Raw genomic sequence first — 22761 nt, 5'->3', positions numbered from 1 at the left:
TTGACATTCAGAAGGGCAGGAGGGGGCGTGTCGCTGGGTGGCATAGGGGCGTTACTCCAAAGTCCATTTTCTGATAAAAGGACGAGCTCAACTTTGTTCACCCCCACTCTCACCTGGAGTCGCAGGACAGATTCAGGCTTCTCACAAACGGTAAAGAAAAGTTTTGTTTATTCCCTTTTTTTTCGGTGCAATTTACTTTTAATTGAGTTACTGAATTAGAAGCTGGGTTGTGGCCCTCCGTCAGCTTCTTTAAAATCTTTGACGTTGCTTACTTTAAACCCACTAATGTTGTTCCACTTTGTTCTCTGCAGAGGACTCGCTCAACTCAGGCAAAATGGTTAAAGTTGGTATCAATGGGTAAGCTTTATTCATTCATTTTTACATTCATTCCATCTTTGTGCGAGTTGCAATTTAATCTGTGATTCCAAGTGAAGCTTGGGTGCACTCAAGGGAAAATGTCAAGCTATTTTTAAAACCCTCCCCCCTTAGATATGGATGACTGGAGATTACCATGTTTGTATGGAAGCCTAACACTGTTGGATAATAATAGTACTGATAAAATTAAGCTCTCCCAGTCAGAGTTGCACTTTGACTTTTAGCAGATAGGAGTTCAAACCCCCCCCCCGCAACTTCCCTGATGTCTATTGGCTCACTTGGATGTCTTCCCTCTGACTGACCCACCCCCCAAGAAGTGTATTTTGAACTCCAGGGTTAAAAAGTAACAAGTGCTGATCAAACACTGCGCTTGTTGTCGTCACACCAATTGGCACATTTGACTTTGGACCCCTTATTTTGGGGGGCGTCTTGCAAATCAAATGTTGAAACATGCCCCTCCCCTGTAAATTTGCTTCCCTCTTTTCTGTGGTATTATTAATTATAACTTTTAGAAATGGCCATTTCATAAAAATAATGCTTGATGGAGTAGTTCTGCTTACTTTGTGGTTATCAAAGTGTGGTGTGAGTACCACCAGTGGTACGCAGGCATCCTCTTGCGGTGCATGACTGATTAAAATAAAAATTGTTGGCACATTTAAATCTGTTACAGTGCATTTATCAACTTGTATGTATGTAAAACTGCAAAAGATTCGCATAGAATGGTTTATAATTTATTTCAAAATATTTTTAAGTGTGATACAGTTTACTCAGTCCTTAAAGACTACATTAATTACCACCACCCCTATTTTAATTTAATTTTTTATTTTTATTTTTTAATTATTATTAAAAGAGCACACATACCAATGGCGTAGGTTTGCATAGGGACGGTAAGGACATAACACTACAAACTTTTCAGGGAGCTCAAATTGTCCCCAGCAACTTTTATTTGCATTATATAAGGAGTTATATAGGTAATATAGATTGTCTTCCATATGCTGTAATGATAGAATAGACCCTACCATTTTATTAAGTGAATTATTTTCATTATGTTCAGACTTAAATTTATCCCTTTTCACTTGCTGAATGTGCCAGCCTCTTTTTTCCCCCTCAAACAAACGTTTGGTTGTCTAATGACTTGAAGCCCCCCGTCCCGCCACACACACACACACACACGCACACGCACACGCACACATACTCGCACATCCAAATCACATCCAGACAAATTCATGGTGACAACACGCTGCCTTCTCCGCCCCCTTCGGAGAGGAGGGATATCAGAAGTTTTTAGGGTTTTTTTTCGGCCAGCAGCAGCCACTGTATGTAATGTAAGAATACAACACTAATTTTGCCACTGAAAGTCAGCCACCTGCATCAGAGTTGCCATGATATTAAACTTATTAACCTGCAAAACAACTGCGGTCACGCTGGCCTCCACAAGACACAACGAAGTCAAGCTAGCCGTCCCTTATTTGGATCATTGTTTGCATCAGTGGTGTTACCAGGATGCCAGGTTTGGGTGGGCATTAGTCTTACCTGGGAGGAGGGGAGACAAAAAAAAAAAAAAAAAGCTACAATGCTCAAGTAGGTCGACCTACACCTTAAAACATGTTTTGTTTTCTCCTTGAAATAACTGTTGTTGTGATTTGGTCTAAACAAATAAAAGTTGATTTGATTTTATGTGACTTAGAACACATCCATAACTGAACAGTATGGACATGCAGGTGACAATGTTTTTTGTTTTTTTGGGGGGTAACCTATTGTGGTTCCTCGGTTTTATTATTATTATTATTATTGTTATTATTATTATAGTTATTGTTTGTTCCGCAGCCCCTTTGAGCTCAATTTGACCCCCTTAGAATGCTTCAAAATGCATCAAAATCAGCAGGCAGGTCAAGACAGGTGCAATCTTTGATACCGTGAAGACAAATTCCAAATACACTATGTAGCACCCCCTAGCAGTCATTCTTTGTCCCGCCGAGGCTTTGAGCCCTACTTTGACCCCTCAGAATGTTTCAAAACTCACCAAACTCGACAGCCAGGTGAACACTGGTGAAAACTGATAAAATGTGAAAAAAAACAAAAAAAAAACAAAATATGCGTAAATGTATGTAGCGACCCCTAGGAACAAAACCAACATTTCATTTTTTTTTTTTTTTTTAAGGTGAAAGAGGAGCTAACAACGCAAAGGTTAAAACTTAGAACACATCAGTACTAAATGAGATACTATATGGGATACCATAAGCGGTGCCCAGACTGCAGTTAGTACTAAATCCAGTTTTCTTTGGGTGGGCAGAGCGTGTCCGTGGGTGGGCACTACCCCCCCCCCCCCCCCCCCCCCCCCGGTAACGCCCCTGGTTTGCATTATGTGCATTACGGTAATATCGTCCCTAACAATGTTGAGAGCAAACCTATGCCCAAGACCCCACCCCCCCACCACCACCACCACCCACGCACACACATACTTTTAAATGCTTAAGTGTTTTCATCTTTCTTTAGATTCGGCCGTATTGGTCGTCTGGTGACCCGTGCTGCTTTCCACTCCAAGAAGGTGGAAGTTGTGGCCATCAATGACCCCTTCATTGATCTGGAATACATGGTTAGTATTTTCCCAACCCTACTCTGTTTAAAAAAAAATTTTAAAAATTGAAAGTTCAAATGTCAAGTCATTGGTTAAAAAAATGTCATCAGCTACAATTTAACATTACAAGTCAACTGGACTAGAGTTTAAATATATATACTGTATAAGTTGCTCCAAGCAGGAATCTAACCCGAGCCACCATAATGTCAGCATAGCATACAGACAATTTAGCTACAGTAAATGCTCTGGCTAACTTCGTAGTTGCCAGCGCGCTCGTTAGAAGGCATTAGGAGTGAGGCAAAGCGCTGTTCAGTTCACTCAAAAATGCAAGTACGGCGCAAAAACGTAAACACGCAAACTAATTCAAGATTCTCATTTAATCAAGTTCATAATATTAACTTGATAAAATGAGTCATTTTGAATCCTGCGGCTTATAATCCAATGCGGTTTATTTGTTGATTTATTTGGGTTAATACATAACACATGGCAGCGGTGTCATAAGACTGCCATAAGACCATCATAATTATGATATGACATTATCATAGGCATTAATGAATGCTTAGGACAGATCGCATTAAGTGACATCTGGCAAATTATGTCAGTAACTCCGTGTTATGTCCAGCTTGGATCTTTCTCGGGTCCATTCAAAAGGGAGCTCGTTTGCTGGATGACACAAAATGCCATCTGTCATAAGCATTCAATAATGCTCATGGCAGTGTCATGTCATAATTATGATAGTCTTGTGACAGTCTTATTGAGCCACTGTCAAATAAATTGTCAACAAATTCCGTAACTAGCAACTAATGAATCAACTAGAACAGTAACTGAAGAAATAATTAGCATAGAACATGAATTTTGATTGTTATTTACGTGTGTCGTGCTGCAATGTATGCTAGGAGGCATGTTGGACGACAACAGTGTTGACAGCAGGTGTCAGGAGAGATTGACAGTCTCCCCCAAAAGAGCAGTGATGGCCAAATGAAGCTTCTTGAAGCAATGAAGTTTTGCAGTCAATTGGTTCAAAGCTTCATGGTATTTCATTTGGTCTTATGATGCCGCTGTCAAATAAAGTGTTACCGGTTGATATCTTTTGATGTAAATATCCCATAAAACAGTAAGGACAGCTGTGGTTTATAGTCTAGTGCGGCCTATCTATGAACAAATGCTGTTTTCGTGTCAAATTTGGTGGGTGGCGGCTCATAGTCCGGTGCGCGTTATAGCGCGAAAATTACGGTAGTTAAGAATTTGAGTTACATCTACTTAAAATCTTGGTTACAGTGCCTAATAGAATTATTATTGTTTTTTTTTATAATGGAAGTCACAAGTGCTCTTCTTCTTCCTTAGGTCTACATGTTCAAGTATGACTCCACCCACGGCCGCTTCCACGGCGAAGTCAAGGTTGAGGGTGACAAGCTGGTCATCGATGGACACAAGATCACAGTGTTCCACGAGTGCGTCCAAAACTACCTATTAACTCTTTCACTACCATTGACCTGTCGAATGGATTGGACGTCTATCACCCCTTAATGTGTTAACATAATGTCAACCTATTGTCTACTGTAGGAGGGACCCCGCCAACATCAAATGGGGCGATGCTGGTGCTCAGTACGTTGTTGAGTCCACTGGCGTTTTCACCACCATTGAGAAGGCCTCTGTACGTACACTTTAACCTCACTTTAACCCCACCGTCTCCACTCAGCTAACCAATCATCCCCTCTACTTCAGACTCACCTGAAGGGCGGCGCCAAGAGGGTCATCATCTCCGCACCCAGCGCTGACGCACCCATGTTCGTCATGGGCGTCAACCACGAGAAGTACGACAACTCCCTGAAGGTTGTCAGGTGAGAATCTGCACGTTCACGTTAGGTCACTCCAGTCCATTAATGCCTCGTCTGTTTATCTTCATTAGCAATGCTTCCTGCACAACCAACTGCTTGGCTCCTCTGGCCAAGGTCATCAACGACAACTTTGGCATCATTGAGGGCTTGATGGTGAGGATTTGAAACACTAAAAAGGAATGACAACGCCTTGTATAACCTTACCTAGTATATCACGGGAGCGTAAAAGTCTTAAATTCACTAAGCTTGATGAACTAGTGCAGGGGTCAGCAACCCTAGATACTCAAAGAGCCATTTTGACTTGTTAACCCATTGGTTGCCATTGATGGTGATAGATGTCCAATCAACTTGAAATGGATTGGACGTCTACTAGTTATTCACTCATTTCAATTCATGTCAGTAGCAAAAAAAGACCTTTCATCGCCCCTACCAACGGCCATGTTTCTCAGGGTGACATTCCCATCAAAGTCGATGCATTGATGTTAAAATGAGTTAAACTTATAACTAGCTTATTTTTCAACTTATCACTATCAAAGCATATGCGATTTTCTTTTGATTTTAGCCATGTTTTTGGATGCCAAATGAACAGTAGGGGTGCTGAGATTGACCCCTGGGGAACGCCACAGCTCATAGCCCATTCCCAGTTCAAATAGACTGGACGTCTACTAGTGATGAATTTATTGAAATTCACAGCGGAAGGATGATTGGGCATCTAACATTGTCAATGGAGCTGAAAGAGTTCACTGCCATTTTCACGAAGAGCCTCAGCAAAACAAAAAGAGCCACATGCGGCTCTGGAGCGACAAGTTGCAGTTCCCCTAAACTAGTGCATTAAAAAAAGATGCATTTTCTGACCTTCGAGCAGTTAAATTTATTTATTCTTTCTTTATTTATCATTTATTTTTAACAGTTTACTGTGACATTTGCCCCACAAGACATTTTAAGATTGTCTTAAATTTCACTTGTCAAGCCTTAAACTTTTGTTTCTATCAATTTCTGTTTAGAAAACTCATTTGTAATACAGACCTATTTAAAAAAAATTAAAAAAAATTAAGTAACATAATTAACATTAATTTAAAAAATGTATATATTTTTTTAAGTCTTTAAGTCTGAAATTAATATATACTACTGGAAGAAGCATGTTGAGTGTATGTGAATATGCAGTGCTGTATGAAGTAGAATAAAAAGTTTATTTCTTCTTAATTAATAGATAATCAGCTGCAGATTATTCAAATCGCAATTTCGGAACCGATCAAGTTCAAATGAACTGCAACCAAACAGTTCGGTCCCTAAACATCTCATCAGCCCAAAGAACACACATTCCCTCTACTGGCTAATTCAGAACCTACAGGCAACAATAAGTCTACGATTGAGTAATATAATTGGTCAACCCTGAGACAAAAAAAAAATTAGGGCTCTGAGGATCTCTAGAATATACCAGTGTTGTTCCTGGCTGCCCTTTTAATTTTCGTCTTGGTCTTTTGGACAAAAATACTTATTAGTCTTAGTCATATTTTAGTTATTTCAAAATGTTTTAGTCAACCAAAACTAGGACAAATGTCATCTAGTTTTAGTCGACAATTTGTCAAAGTATTTTTGTCTATAAACCTAAAGTTTTAGTCCATGAATAAATAAATAAAATGTTTCCAACCATTCTGAATGAACATTGACGAGCACATAACTGTAGAGTCTACAAGGACACCAACATCTTCATGATGGTAATACACACTCGGCCTGGACGCCACGAACTGTATGTGAAAAGTTACCCAAGAGTGTAAGACACTCACCAAGTAGCCGGGCTAAATGCTAATGCTAACGCGGGCGCTATGCTTATGCTACATGTTAGTTTAGTGTGTGATAATCCTCAGCACAGACCTATAAAGGCTAAAGAAACATGGCATAGCAAAGATAAGAAAACAAAACTTACCAAGCAGTACCAACACGTTTTACAAAAGGAGCATGGAATGGGCCCACGTGTACTCACTGGCTTGTAAGTGAGTCTGTGTGTGGGGTGTGGGGGCAGCATATCACATGAGTGACCAAAAACTGCTAAGTCGTGTGCTAACTACACATACAATAAGAAAATATCACACATTGTGAACTTATGACGGAAACTTTCAAAAATTTTCATCTCTTTTTCGTCTCGTCAGACGACAACTGGCATCCATCATTATGTTTTAGTCTCTGAAGACACGAAATATTTTCGTTATCGTCATTGTTGACGAAAACAACACTGGAATATACCTTGCAAATTTCATTCTGATTTGTCCAGGAATAACAGAGGTGTAGCCATTTTAGTGAGTGTCCTAAACAAGAAGACCTTGAGCCTTCCCTTCAACATCCAAAAATTTGACAAATCAAGAAGTGAAAATCTGAAACTAAACTTCTATAAATATCCTTTTAATGAGTTTTTAAAAATGATTAAGCGAACTACTAATCAGAGCCCAGGTCTACTAGCTGAATTTAAATGTTATATAATAAATATATAATATAATTTTGTTCAACGGTTCACAGATCAAATTAGAATTTTGTCTGTGTTACGCCTACGACTGACATAATCTGAATTGGCAGCGGGGCTCGATTTTAATTAATCGGACATGTCGTCTTCACCCGTCAGAGCACAGTTCACGCCATCACCGCCACCCAGAAGACAGTGGACGGACCCTCCGGCAAGCTGTGGAGGGACGGCCGTGGCGCTAGCCAGAACATCATCCCCGCTTCCACCGGTGCCGCCAAGGCCGTCGGCAAGGTCATCCCCGAGCTTAACGGGTAAAATTTAAAAAACGTGCATACGATCTATTTATGCCAGTAGGGTTGAAGGCAACATGTCAAATTGTGTCTGTTTCACAGCAAGCTGACCGGCATGGCCTTCCGTGTGCCCACCCCCAACGTGTCCGTGGTGGACCTTACTGTCCGTCTGGAGAAACCGGTGAGTAGTCTTGACTCCTGAATCCTCTTCATGCTACTGATGGTGATGGATGTCCAATTCATTTGCACTGGGAGGCCTTGTAGCAAATTGCTCTCAACCCTCCTAATCAAAGTGGATTGGACGTCTATTGCTGTCAATGGTAATGAGACGTGATCATTGGTGGCTACCAAGTCGTCAAAATTCATCCAATTCTTGTATAATTCTTCCCTCTGCTGGTTATTTTAGGAACTGCGTTGTTTTCAGGAAAATTAAAGTTCCAAATCCTGTACTCGCATAACACATTGGTCCGTCTTTTCCAGGCCAAGTATGACGACATCAAGAAGGTGGTGAAGGCTGCCTCTGAAGGACCCATGAAGGGCATTCTGGGATACACAGACCACCAGGTATGTGTTGGCATGCTCAATAAAAAAAATAATTGGGTTTAAAATTAATAAAAACAGAAACGCTGTTCATTTAAAAAAAAAAAAAAAGAGAGGGAGAGAGAATTAAGAATACTATATGATTATTTTAATTTGATTTTTTTTTTCATGTGTGTGTATACACTAAGGTTCAAAAGTTTGGGGTCTGCTTCGACCCCAAACTTTTTGAACTGTAGTGTACATAATGAATAATCCCATATGATACACTACGGTTCAAAAGTTTGGGGTCGCTTACAACCCAAACTTTTGAACGGTAGTGTATATTGGTAATGGTAATAAAAAATGGTTTTAAAAAAAATTACTAATGCAGTTTTAAATTTTTTAATTGTAATTTTAGATTGGCTTTTATTAAAAAATGTGTATAATAACCATAGGCGGAGTTTGACTTTTGGGGCAGGGGAGCCACAACATGTTGATGACCCCGAAACGCAGTGTCAGCAATAAAATTAACTTTCAAGAATATTTATAATAATAAGTTGACAATGAGCGTTTTTTGTTTCCCATCATTCTTGAGGGGAATTTTAAATCAGGCTGCTTAGGCAATACAGTACTTTTCGCCAAGATTGTCATTCGTTGAATATGGTATGCTCGCCGGTGTCGTGCCAATGTAGTTACCCCAGTCAAAAATTGTATCCCCTGTATGGAGCCATATGGAGACAGACTTGTGTCTTTATTATTCAATCCCCCAAAAAAATTGCTTCAATAAGAAAAAGTTGCTTCAATCAAAATATATATTTTCAATCAAAAATAATTTGCTTCAATAAAAAAAAAAAAAGTGTCAAAAATAAATTTGAAACTTAAAAAATGCGTGTGAAAGCTATTATTAAAATTCTTTTATTTTTATTTTATTTTATTTTTTTTTCTGATTGGAATCTTTTTTGATTCAAGCCACTTTTTTGATTGAAGTAATTTTGATTTGTGTTTAGTCCACATTTTGGCTAGGACGTTTTTTTTTTTATTATTCAATCAAAAAATAAGTTGCTTCAAAAAGGAAAATCACTTCAATCAAAAAAAAACAACAACAAAAAAAAAACAATCATAGAAAACGTTTTTGAATGCGAAAAAATATTTGAGATCGAAAAATTTGCATTTGAACACTTAATTTTTCATTGAACAAGTTTTCTTTGATTGAAGCAATCCTTTTTGTGTTTGGGCCATATTATGGGTAGGACATTTGTGTCTAAATCATTCAATCCCCAAAAAAGTTGCTTCAATCAAAAAAAAAAAAATTTTCAATCAAATAAAAAAATCATTTGAAAAATAAATTGCCCTCCCCTAATTTTTTTTGCGGGGGGGGGGGGGGGGGGGGGGGGGATCATGCAAAGCAAAGGCAAGGCAAGGCAAATTTATTTATATAGCACAATTCAACACAAGGCAATTCAAAGTGCTTTACATCACATGAAGACCATAAAGATCACATTTAAATCAACACAACGTAAAAACCAAGACAAAAGATCGCATTTAATCACAGAATAAAAATAAATAAATAAAAATAAAACAAAAACTACTACTAATAATAATAATTGAAATCAGCAATTGAGATAAGCACAAGAGGAATAGAAAGCAGATAGATTGAATTATATAGACAGTTATGGATATGCAGTGCTAAACAAAAGCATTTTTAGCCCTGATTTAAAGGAGCTAACAGTTTGAGCATACTTCAGACGTTCGGGTAACTTGTTCCAGAGGTGAGGAGCATAATAACTAAATGCTGCCTCACCCTGCAAATGACCATCTAAGGTGCTAGTCACATGATCTGTTCGAAAAATAATTTTGACCCATTATGCAAATATTTGTTGTTGTTATTTCATTCATTTCTGATGCAGTTTTATTGCTTTACAACTTATATTTAGGAAAATCAATTTCATGCAATGACACTTTTCGGCCACCGGGGGGGCTGGGCCCCCCTTAAAATCCGCTTATGATATTAACGTTAATTAAATTTTCAATAGAATTAAAATGAATAAAAACAAACTTCCATTGTAATAAAACACCTAATTCTAATATTTTCAATTGTTATTTTTCTAATGTATATCTTAAAAAAGTTAATTTAAAAACGAAATTATACAATTAATATGAATAAAGCCAGAAATTGGAAATTTGAACTATTTTAAGATTAATAATGATTTTTAAATCATTTTCTATTATTCAAGATTGTATTATTATTTATATATGAATAACAACTAAAATTAAACTGTGTAAAGCCAACAAAAAGTGTCTATGGGCTCAATAACACTAAAGTTTATTCATCTTTAAAAGCATAGTATTAAATGTGTGCCCTATAAAGGGTTAATGTGTGAAATATTTTGTTGCAGGTTGTGTCCACAGACTTCAACGGCGACACGCACTCCTCCATCTTTGATGCCGGCGCTGGCATCGCCCTCAACGACAACTTTGTCAAGCTGGTTTCCTGGTATGTGTCTCAACAGAAACTTGTGTTAAAGTGCAACTGCTTCACTGAATTTTCGGGTTATCAAACTAAAATTGGGAAATACTATACGAAATATTGAAAGTAGATCCTGATTAGTCATCCTTTCTCAACTGCCTTCACTCCCACCACTACAAAAAAATCTCCAAGCAGAAGTTGATGTCACAATCAAAATATGCTAGATTTTTGCAGACTATCCATACTTTTTCAATTCTGTTGTTGCTGTGTGAGTATTCTGCAACCTACACTAGCTAGCATGATCATTAATTATGATTAACATGTCACAATCAGGATTACTGGAACGAAGCAAGCATTGTCTGATGCATTGCTTTGGATGGAATAACAATGAAAAGGTCGAAGACAGCGCAATTTGAGGGCCAAATTCGTTTTCTACATGTCACTTACATTAGGGTGACCATATTTTGATTTTCAAAAAAGAGGACACTCGGCCCGGCCTCGAGATACTTGAATTTTACTCGAAGATCACTCAAAGATGCATATCCCTCTTTTTTTTACTCAACAGGCTTTATTCTTCCTAAAAAAAATAATTCCAAAAAAAAAAAAAAAAGAATAATTATTTAAAAAAATAATATAATGCAGACTCATGGAAATGTAGTCCAGTTAATACACACACACAGTTGGCTATGTGCCAACTCAACATTTTTTAAAATTACGATCACGACAATTGTCGTTGACAAAATGTTATTCCCACTCAATTTTTATTCTCATACAATGTTCTAAATTGTACGCAAACAATAACTGAAATGAACTGACAAGCGATTCAACCAGCATGTTTCCAAACGCAGCAGTTCAAATTCAAAACTACATTGCCCATAATGCCTAGCGCAGCTGAGCTCACTGATTGCTACCCTATTAGCGAATACGGGAGCCGAGGCAAAATCAGACTTTGCTATAAAAGTTTACTACCATCGGCAGTGCAAAGATGCGACAATAAACGGGATTTTCCAGATTACACCAGTACAAATCTACGACAGAAGTCAACAGTTGCCATTATATACGTATTTATCGTAAAAAAAACTCATAAGCAACACAGCTATTTAGCTATACCAGCATTCAACCACTAACTAACGCAGAACAATTACAAGACTCATACAATATACTGCATCTCTGTGTACACATATAACCTATGTACAACAGAAGACACGTGATCGACATTAACGGGAGAAACTTACAGAAAGGTGTATGGAGCCACGTCTTTTAGAACTTCTTATTGAACTCCTTACTGTAGTCTGAGCTCTCGCCAAACCGTCAGTAGATGGTGGTAATTCCCCATGAAACAAAGGGTGAACTGCCAGCAAAAAAGAAGAAGAAAATCTACTCCTTCTCCCGCCCCTACTAGTAGGAGCAACGTCAACGCAGGCAAGCGTTGCTCCCTAGCGGCCGGAGGAATTCTCTTCAAGTTGATCCCGTTAAAAAATCATAAAAACCGGACATTTTTATGAATTTATAAAACCCGCCCGGAAAACGAGGATACTGCGTGAAAGTAGGACTTGTCCGGGCAAAAGAGGGCGTTTGGTCACCCTAACTTACATTAGGGAAGTGACATCCGCTATACCCACAGACGGATAGACTTTAGCATACTGTAGGTGCACGAGATAATGAGTATAAATGATGTCATCTGGGATACTCTCATTTCATTAGCAAAAATGGCACAAGCATTGATGAAATGGCTGGTACCCATTACGAAGGCAACTTCCTGAAAATACTGGCTTATAATTGTTTTTCTCCTCTTACACTTTAGAGAAAAATTAATTCTGTGTTTATCCACTTTCCACCACTGACTAAAAGCTTTTGCTTCTCATCAGGTACGACAACGAGTTCGGCTACAGCAACCGTGTGTGCGACCTGATGGCACACATGGCTTCCAAGGAGTAAACCCGATCGGGCGTCCTTGCACTTTGCCACATTCTCCACAGCGGCGTTCCACATGTTTAACCCGGTGCAGGGTGAACTCTGCCCGGTTACGTTTACTACTAGACAAGCCCCGCTGCCTGGGAAGAGACCCCTCCACCCTTCCACAGATCTCTAAAGGAATTATTTGTCAAGATTTCCTTCTCTGAAATGTCCTGTTCTGCGTTTGTGAGGAGTTGAAGGTGTTGAGTGTCTGTGGTGCTGCAGCAATGCAGTCAGCGGAGAAATAAAAGTCCTCTTTGTGAGAATTCCGGGCTCTTTTTGCGCTATTAATGGGCTAGATTGGCTTCACAAAACTGTTCATGTATCTCAAAAACAAGGTTCGCTCATTGGCTGCCTCTGATGATGGCAGATGTCCAGTGTTGTCACAGATTACTTGAAAAAGTAATTTTACTACTGATTACGCCTCAAAAAAGTAATCTAGTTACTTTACTGATTACTTCATTATCAAATTAACTAAGTTACTTTAAAAGTAATGTTACTTTTTACCCATTTTTCTCCCTTTGCCACCTCAACATAAGAATGACAACAGAAAAATGTCCTCACATGTAATTGACTTTCCGATGATTGAATTTAAAGGGGAATATCAGAATTTCGCGCTAGCTTAGCCTCTCCGGAGCCCTGAAACTAACAAATATCTGACAAACTCCTTGGAATTTGTTGAAACCAACTCTACCGACCAATTAAACCCCGCTAACTCGAAGATTAAGCCTAATGTCAAAACTTCTGAATTTCGGGTTATGGTTAACAGCATATCAGTGCCAATGTATAACAATGCAAACTGACGGCACAATAAATCAACAACACACGGGTGGATTTTACAGTGCAATAATCACAAAGGTGGTGGCGGGCGCGGATGCGCATGCAGCTGTGCACATTAACAACCCGGAAGTACTCCTCTCAACACACACACGGTCAATTTGGCCACAAAACGTGGCGGCAACTAAGCGCTTTACACTCAGTCGGACTTACAACACATCCCACAGATGCTAAACGAACACATCACCTCATGGCATGAATGTGCAACACGCATATGATGTAAACAAAGCTTGCCAACTTGGACTTGGGCGTAGACTGCCCGTTGTTGCTACGGCAAAGCTACGAAACGGCCGTGCATGTAGGGGGTCCAACCTTTTGCTTATACCCTCCAGAATGAAGGAAAAATACTCACCTTCATATATGGATATCCACAGATCAACATTCCCTTGCAACGTCTCAAACCTCGGCGCGAATGTCCACCCGCCTCAGTCCCACAACACGTGACGCGAGACCAAAACAGGAAATAGCCAAGAGGTTGTCATGGAAACACGTACCGGGAACCTTTTATTTTAGCATTTTCTATTCAAAATGCTCTTCGTACATGACTACAATATTCTTCATTCTACATACGTTACATACTGCAGATGTCCAATCATGTGGGGTTTCTTCACTTGTTGGCGTCCAATCCATTTGAAGTGGGAGGGTTGGCTCCATTCGTTCATTCGCTGCAGCCCTCCCACTTCAGATGGATTGGACGTCCATCTCAGTCAATGACAGCTACAGAGTTAAAACAGAAATTACACTCAAAATTTCATTTAAGGGAAAAACAAAAAGCTCAATGTTGAGAGATAGTGAGAAAATATTAATCTAATATGCAAATAAACTTTTGGGAAATTTGGAATACAGTGATCCCTCGCTCGGGGGGTAATTTGTGCCGGATCCTGCTGGAACAAGATCCGGCACCTCTTGATTTTGGCCTCCCTGTGTTCCGGAACTTATTTGGGCAGATCTGGCACCTCTCGTGTATAGAAAATGATAGAACAGCGTTTTTAAAAATTGTATAAAATAAAATAATATGCATGAATTCATTTACAGATCAAATCCCAAGAATTGCATGTTGTTTATAAAAAAAAAAATTGTCATTTGAAAAGAGTCGGAGATTTGTTGATGCACTGAAAAGCTGGACCAACAAATCACGCCCCTGACATTAAAAAAAAAGGAAATTTGCGGCATCTGAGGAGCAATCAGCCAGTATCAAACGGTACTTCAACATGCCAAAAAAGCTTGCATTTACTGTCTTTTTTCAAAAAGAAGGAAGATTGGTCAAAACGAGTCAGAAAAGCAACAACGGGCAATGAGGACAGCTGCAGCAATCATGCTCACGGGTGCAGCAGGAGGCTAGCGCCGCAGCAGCTATCAGGTTCACGGACAGCCAGCCAAGTCGGGGCAGGAGGCTGCTACCGTAGCAGCAGCTGGTCAGGGTCAGCGCCACCTGAAGTGGGGGCCAGCTACAGCGCCAGCAGTCAGCCAGGTACACCACCAACAGCCGGAGCAACTGTCAGGATTAGTCAAGTGAGCGTTGGAACCAGAATGCAGATTCAGCAACAGGCATGAAAGTTTGGCCAGGAGGCCATTTATTGCAATCAGCAGCAGAATGTAGGAAATGCAACTAGTGATGGGTCCAGTGATACTAATGCGCCGGCGCGCGCGCCGAGCTCATGGAGCAACCCCTGCGTCGGTGCGCGTATCGCTACAAGAAAATCACGTGACCGATGCATGAACTCATTGAACTGTGTCGACACAGTCATGACGCAGCAAACTGCTTCTAAAGGAAGCGCGTCTGTCAACGCGATGGAGCTGCTGAAACAATCCATATCTCACGGTTACTTCCTCGTTGTCTACATGCTGTGGAAATGGACGTAAGACAGGGGAAAATGCCCTTGTCATCTTCCATTCAAAATACAATTAATTTTAATGTAAATCTTAGTTTATTAGTGTGACAGATACACGCGGGTCCGTCGTTTGTGGAGCCTTGCCTACGTGTCTACCTACATTTGACCTGCTAGCTTAGTGGTCTGAGCAAACGTCACTCAGTCCCCGACGCATAGTGCGCGCGGGTTCGAGTCCTGGCTAGAACGTATCGCGGCGCAAGTCCAAAATTTTCGGTTTTACTGTTAAAGTTATTTTTTTTTGCAGGTGAAATGTCGCATTTGTACTTTGTATATGACTAACCTGCCATATACAAACAGTTGCCACCTCCTCAATGCTGAAGCATTACTGGCCCAAGCATGAGAATGACGTTTCTGATAATCCCAAAATAAACACAGGTATAGAGCCATTCCTTTACTTTCCCACAGTCACTTTTTGGGTAATTTATTAGAAATCTGTAATTAAGCTAAAATTTATTTTTTTTGTCCACTTCAATTTCTTTCTGGTGGGCTATGGTAGCACTTAGATGACGAAGTGGGGAGTCAAGAAGGCAATGCAACTGTAGATGAAATTGCAAAAGTGCAACGATGCATGGCTGAGCCAAACATGAACCAAAGCCGAACTGAGCCAATGGACATCTTATCCAAACCTCTTTCAACTGGAAATTCTTGTGCATGCTGGCATCGTTGGTTCCATGCGCGTGTGTTGTCCACAGCAGGCTTGTTTAATTAAAAAAAAAAAACAAAAACAAAAAAAAAAACCTAAAACTACTAAAACTAAATTTTAAACATTAAAAAAAAAACTGTTTTTGAATAAAATTTTATCAGAACAAAAAGTCCACAGGCATTTCTCATTCACACATTCATTATTACTTACATTTTCACATTATAATATATGTTCACATAATTTAAAGATACGGAATAATGCAATATGAATGCAAAGACTTAAATTATTTGATTTTACATGCTATGTCATCGATTCAGTGTCAGTCTGTCAAGTGGGTTGCCTGTAGGGATTTTTTATGTCCAGCAGGTGTCAGTATTCAATGACACAGTATCCACACTGTGTCAACACAGTGTGTCACTGTGTCGACACGCTTCATGAGGTCTCACGGACCCATCACTAAATGCAACAAGATGCAGACCAGATTACTTGAAAGCAGGAGTGGTTGGGATTCCGTCAAGAAGAGCAGGCAGGATATCACAGGAAGGCGGTCTCAGGATGTGAAGCTGTGTGCTAGAACGATCAGACAGTGAAGTGAAGTGAGTCTGCCACTTAAATACTCCCCAAACGATGATTGGTGGCAGCTGTGCCCAGCTGAGAGGCGGGAAAGGAAAATGAGTGAACCAGATAGGCAGGGGACATGACAGCAACGGGCCAGTACCCTTATGGGAAATTCAGGGTTTGGGCTGCACAATTTGTAAGGCGGTGGGAACTTTAGGGCCAGAGAAAAAACGGTGGGGGATGAAAGTAGCAAAAGAATGAGTTTATGTTATTTATTGTGATTAGGGCTGTCAAACGAAAATTAATTAATCGTAATTAATCACAATTAATCACAATTCAAACCATCTCTAAAATATGCCATATTTTTCTGTAAATTATTGTTGGAATGGAAAGATAAGAAGACGGATATATACATTCAACATACTGTACATAAGTACTGTATTTGTTTATTATAACAATAAATCCACAAGACGGCATTAACATTAACATTCTTTCTGTGAAAGGGATGAATGAATGAATGAATGAATTTATTGTCATTGTCATCATCATCAGAATCATTGACAGTTTCAGAGTGTGGGATATTTTGGCCAGAAAGGAGAAACATTGGCTCGCAGAATGGAATTTAGCTTATTTCTGTATTTCTTATACTTCTCCTCAGCAGGCCCTGTCCATTGGGAGATAAAATACATATACTGGGATGTTTTCTTTTTGCAAGCGTTGATAAGCGTCTTGGTCATCCAAGGTTTGTTTTGCATTCTTTGTTTTGTGGGAGACAACTTAACCGGGCAGTGCTTATCGTAAATATGCTGAAGTGTATTCATAAAGCACCCATAAGCTGCATTTACATTATTTGCATTGTAAACATCATTCCAGTCTTGAGTTGAGAGATCTTTTTTCATGTTTTCAATGTTTTGATCAGTTGTAATTCTTTTGTACACTGTCTTTTTTCGACTAATTTGCCCGAAAAAAAGACGATGACAGACAAAGGAAAACGGGAAAAAGCAAACGCTTATTGATACCCGTCCCCCAAATCCACGGATAGAAAGACTTGTAATTCTTAAAAGATAAATGTGAGTACAAGATACAGTAATTTTGATAGTTTGTATATTGTGACTAAATATTGCCATCTAGTGTATTTGTTGAGCTAAACTTAATGCTTGAATACAGTATTATTTTGCACAGCTATTTTGATTGGGAATGCCAGATCTCTTTGCAGTGAGCGCTTTTCTTTTTGTGAACATTATTTCATTTTTGAGTGATAAGAATATTATTTTTGTTGTGCTTTCACAAAATGATACTGTAGCGACTTAAATGTTCTTAACTGCCCATATGCATGATGGGAATTTGAGCAACCACGAGTCACAGTGGTTGTTGTAAATGATATACCTTCTCTGCGTTGAGTACAATACATGGTGTTAAGAAAAAGATCATCTCCAGTTAATCTTCCCCATGTTGCTTGCCACAGTAGTTATAACAGTTGTGGAAGAGATGCCACCGCTTATTCCATTAAATAGAAATGCCTGCGTTACCAATTTGCCCTTCTTGGTAATTGGCGGTGCGATAGACTAGCGATTCATGTTGGCTCGTTGTCGTCGGTTGGCTCGCTTCGTCCGATCTCCTCCTGAGGAAGACTGCGGCGTACATATAAACACAGAGAGGCGTTGGATGACTTCTTGTGGGTACTTTAATTAACAAAACAAAAGCATGTGGGGGACGCAGCACTTGAGCCTGCGCTAACTGCGCACTTTCTCTACTCTCTCGCTCCCTCTCTCGCTCGACCACTTTCTTCCTCACTGCTCAATCTGACAACGCCAGTCACATTGAAAATAACAGCGGCCCCCTTGGCGGGTGCTGGTAACACCTGCGTCCACTCCACTTGCTTGTCTCTGCCCTTAGCTCTCAATATACTTCAAACGGCGCCATTGTAGTCTGTTCGCGGCAATGCTTGAGTGGGTCGTTCCGTGCATGCGTTAATTGCGTTAAATATTTTAACGTGATTAATTTAACAAATTAATTACCACACGTTAACGCGTTAATTTTGACAGCCCTAATTGTAATCTCAGATTTTTATTTTATTTATTTATTTTTTTTATGTTTTACAAGTTAGACCTGTTGAGAAACTAATTGCTGACTGTGTACTGTAAGTCCCACCTGTGGTTAAGTGGGCAATTGCCCTTGCTGTGCAGAGTATAGCCTAAATAATTGTCAATTGTTGTCATAACATTTATACCATGGATTTTATCTTAAATTGAGGCTTGTTAGTCCCACAGCATGGCAAGTGGGCATTTGCGTGTTGTATTCAGCACCATTTTCTGCGTATGTTCCGGGACGTCTGCCCTTCTCGTCATCCCTGTGCTGTCATATGTACTTTGCGTTCCGGCTCCTTATGACAAGGGCATAGGTTTGGTCTCAGCATTGGTAGGGACGATATAACAGCATAACCTGTATATACACTTTTTTTTGCTGGGGACGGGACATTTATAAGACCAAACAGACTGGGTGAACGAGGGTCAGGGCTACATTTCTCACCAATATGACCCTAATTAATTGATAGGCTAAATGATCAAGGCAAAATAAATCTGTATTGACTTATACTAACTTTCCTGTAAATTGGTTGAGGTGATAGACCGTTCAATTTAAACCCTTGTCTGCAAAAACTACTAAAGAAACATTTTGAAAACTTCCAGAATACATGATTTTATTAGCAAATTTAAATTGCAATATTTGAACACAAATTATATTAACATACTGTACATAAGAAATACAAACTTGTTAATCATCAATTCTATAATCCATCCATAAAGGGGTAATCCTTGGTTCACTACTTTTCTTCCAGTTTGATTAACGTTAACGTTAGAAAACATACAGGAGGATATTTCTCTCAACGCAACTTTGTCCTTGAGTTCGAGAAATTCACACAGATTAATGTTATGCTAACTCTGATGCAAGGCGGACTTTCAGTTTCAAAATTAGTGGTGTGTTCCCCACCTCCACAATATTGACATCTTTTTACATTACTTACAGTGGCTTCTGCTGGTGGGAAAAAAACTTCTAATATCCCTTGTCTTCAAAGGGCCGGAGGAGGCGGTATGTTGTATTTCTGTTTGGCTGTGAATGCGTGTGTGTGTGGATGGGGGTGGAGGTGTCAAGTCATCAGCCAATCAAACATGCGTTTGAGGAGGGAAAAAATGGACTGGCACATTCAGCAAGGGATCGATGTAAGTCTGAACATACTGAAAGTACTGTAACTCACTTAATAATGGTCGAGTCAATTCTTCTTACAATATATGGGAAAACAATCTAAATGACCTATATAACTCAAGCCATTATATAATGCAAATAGGGTTGCTTAAAAGTTGGTGGGGACAATTTCAGCACCCTGAAAAGTTGGTAGTGTTATGTCCCTACTGTCCCTACGCAAACCTACGCCCTTGCCTTATGATTTACAAATTAAGCACTGCCCTTGTTACTTCGCGCTTCAAATTTTGCGCCCTCAGTCCATTGCGGAATTTTTTTTCTTCCAAATAAAAAAAAGATGAGCTGTCCAGAGCCAATTGCGTAGTGTCACTATCCCTCCATCCCTCGTTGTTGGTCAGGCGGTGAGTGCATTGGAGTTGCTTATTAAAGTTAACAATGACAGCCGTTGATGTCTGATGTTGCCAGAGAACCGAGCTTCAAAGCGCTGCATGCGTCAATCATCGTTTAACTTGTTAAACAGTTGCTGTGGCAACTCATTGTGTGTAAGTGAGCAGCTTTGGATTTGAGTGGACTCACTCAATGCAGCATTTAATAAAGCCAAGCATTTTTCTGCTTTATTCCTGTTTGAAAATAATTCGGTTGGACAGTAACAAGTTTAAAGTAAAACAAAAAAATCAAAAAAATGGACGTGCTTAAAAACCGTTTATTAAAAATATATATACAGTGTGGCAATTAAGTATTAAGTATTTAGTCAACCACTAATTGTGCAAGTTCTCCCACTTCAAAATATTAGAGAGGCCTGTAATTGTCAACATGGTTAAACCTCAACCATGAGAGACATAATTTGGAAAAAAAGAAAATCACATTGTTTGATTTTGAAAGAATTTATTTGCAAATCATGGTGGAAAATAAGTATTTGGTCAATACCAAAAGTTCATCTCAATACTTTGTTATGTACCCTTTGTTGGCAATAACGGAGGCCAAACGTTTTCTGTAACTCTTCACAAGCTTTTCACACACTGTTGCTGGTATTTTGGCCCATTCCTCCATGCAGATCTCTTCTAGAGCAGTGATGTTTTGGGGCTGTCGTTCGGCAACACGGACTTTCAACTTCTTCCACAGATTTTCTATGGGGTTGAGATCTGGAGGCTAGGCCACTCCAGGACCTTGAAATGCTTCTTACGAAGCCACTCCTTTGTTGCCCTGGCTGTGTGGTTGGGATCATTGTCATGCTGAAAGACCCAGCCACGTCTCATCTTCAATGCCCTTGCTGATGGAAGGAGATTTTCACTCAAAATCTCTCGATACATGGCCCCATTCACTCTTTCCTTTACACAGATCAGTCGTCCTGGTCCCTTTGCATAAAAACAGCCCCAAAGCATGATGTTTCCACCCCTATGCTTCACAGTGGGTACGGTGCAATTCAGTATTCTTTTTCCTCCAAACACGAGGACCTGTGTTTCTACCAAAAAGTTCTATTTTGGTTTCATCTGACCATAACACATTCTCCCAGTCCTCTTCTGGATCATCCAAATGCTTTCTAGCGTACCGCAGACGGGCTTGGACGTGTACTTTCTTCAGCAGGGGGACACATCTGGGAGTGCAGGATTTGAGTCCCTGGCGGCGCATTGTGTTACTGATAGTAGCCTTTGTTACTGTGGTCCCAGCTCTCTTTAGGTCATTCACTATGTCCCCCGTGTGGTTCTGGGATTTTTGCTCACCGTTCTTGTTATCATTTTGACGCCACGGGGTGAGGAGGTAGTTGAAAATCCATGTTGCCGAACGACAGCCCCAAAACATCACTGCTCTAGCACAGATTTGCATGGAGGAATGGGCCAAAATAGCAGAAACAATGTGTGAAAAGCTTATGAAGAGTTACAGAAAACGTTTGGCCTCCGTTGTTGCCAACAAAGGGTACATAACAAAGTATTGAGATGAACTTTTGGTATTGACCAAATACTAATTTTCCATCATGATTTGCAAATAAATTCTTTAAAAATCAAACAATGTGATTTTCTGGATTTTTTTTCCCACATTCTGTTTCTCATGGTTGAGGTTTACCCATGTTGACAATTACAGGCCTCTTTAATCTTTTCAAGTGGGAGAACTTTCATAATTAGTGGTTGACTAAATACTTATTTGCCCCACTGTATATGTGAATAAAAGTTTTTTTTTAATTATATTTTGGGAAAAAAGTGAAAAAACATGTCTTATATACAGTATATATAGATATCGCTTTCCAGTGCTAAATCTGAATAAATATATTGAACAAAAAAAAAAATGGGGGGGGGGGGGGGGGGGGTTTGCTACTTCATGGTTTTTCGTTTATCGCGGCGGGTTCTGGTCCCCATTAACCGCAAAAAAACGAGGGATCACTGTATTACAAAAAAATACATATCCAACCCCACATTTTACCTTCCACTGTAATTTGCAGTTCCAAACACTTTTTTTTTTTTTTTTTTTTTTTTAGGGAAATGTTTTAAAAATAAAAATCATAAGATACATTTTACTGTAAAACGTGGTTTTTGCTACAAGTGCTTTTTTTTTTTTTTTTAAACAAAAATAGGAACCTAAATAAATGCTTTATAATAATGCTCGAGTCCCCGATTCACAATAAAGGCATTCAAATTTTATGCTATTTGATTCAAGTACCGTATTTGCACAACTATAGTATGCAATTAAGTCTTTAATTTTCTTGACTCGTGTATATGAGGGCTTATATTAAAATGAAATCTAAATGAAATGAAAAGCTATATCATATTTTGTGCCTTTTTTTTCCAATTTCATTGCTCGATTTGGTGGATAAAAAGAGAGAAAACTGCTAAAGATGTGAATAGGAGAGATCTGGAGCAGGGGTGGTCCTACAGTCACCACATATTTGCTTTCTCTCAGTCCCCCCCCCCCCCCCCCCCCCCCCCCCCCCCCCCCCCCCAGCTCACCTGCACGTCATACGACAGATCAGAAGGAGCAAATTGAAATCTCTGCCGATGTGGGTTCATAAATACCCGAGGAATTGCCGGAGACGATCTGACAACAAAAACGTGAGTAGTGATAAATTTGGCGTCCATCATCACCACTATTTTTAACATCTTTTGATTAATAATGAGACAGGAAATTTAAAATGACTTCAATCAAAACAGCTTGCAACAAAA

At 39.5% G+C, this 22761-nt stretch overlaps 1 protein-coding gene across 1 annotated transcript; it reads left to right on the top strand.

Annotated features, from left to right (window-relative positions):
- Positions 1-32: 32 nt before the first annotated feature.
- On the top strand, positions 33-12747 carry gapdh (glyceraldehyde-3-phosphate dehydrogenase). Its single transcript, XM_057834702.1, has 12 exons — positions 33-150; positions 312-357; positions 2872-2971; positions 4298-4404; positions 4517-4607; positions 4679-4794; positions 4863-4944; positions 7409-7560; positions 7642-7720; positions 8020-8103; positions 10455-10552; positions 12394-12747. The coding sequence occupies exons 2-12, from the start codon at positions 335-337 to the stop codon at positions 12461-12463; spliced, it is 1002 nt and encodes a 333-aa protein (XP_057690685.1). The 5' UTR covers positions 33-150; positions 312-334; the 3' UTR covers positions 12464-12747.
- Positions 12748-22761: the final 10014 nt, after the last annotated feature.

The sequence above is a fragment of the Corythoichthys intestinalis genome, chromosome 4 (assembly GCF_030265065.1).
Source record: "Corythoichthys intestinalis isolate RoL2023-P3 chromosome 4, ASM3026506v1, whole genome shotgun sequence".
NCBI classification, from domain to species: domain Eukaryota; kingdom Metazoa; phylum Chordata; class Actinopteri; order Syngnathiformes; family Syngnathidae; genus Corythoichthys; species Corythoichthys intestinalis.
The sequence above is the reverse complement of the archived record's forward strand: the minus strand, read 5'-3'. Positions and strand labels throughout refer to the sequence as shown.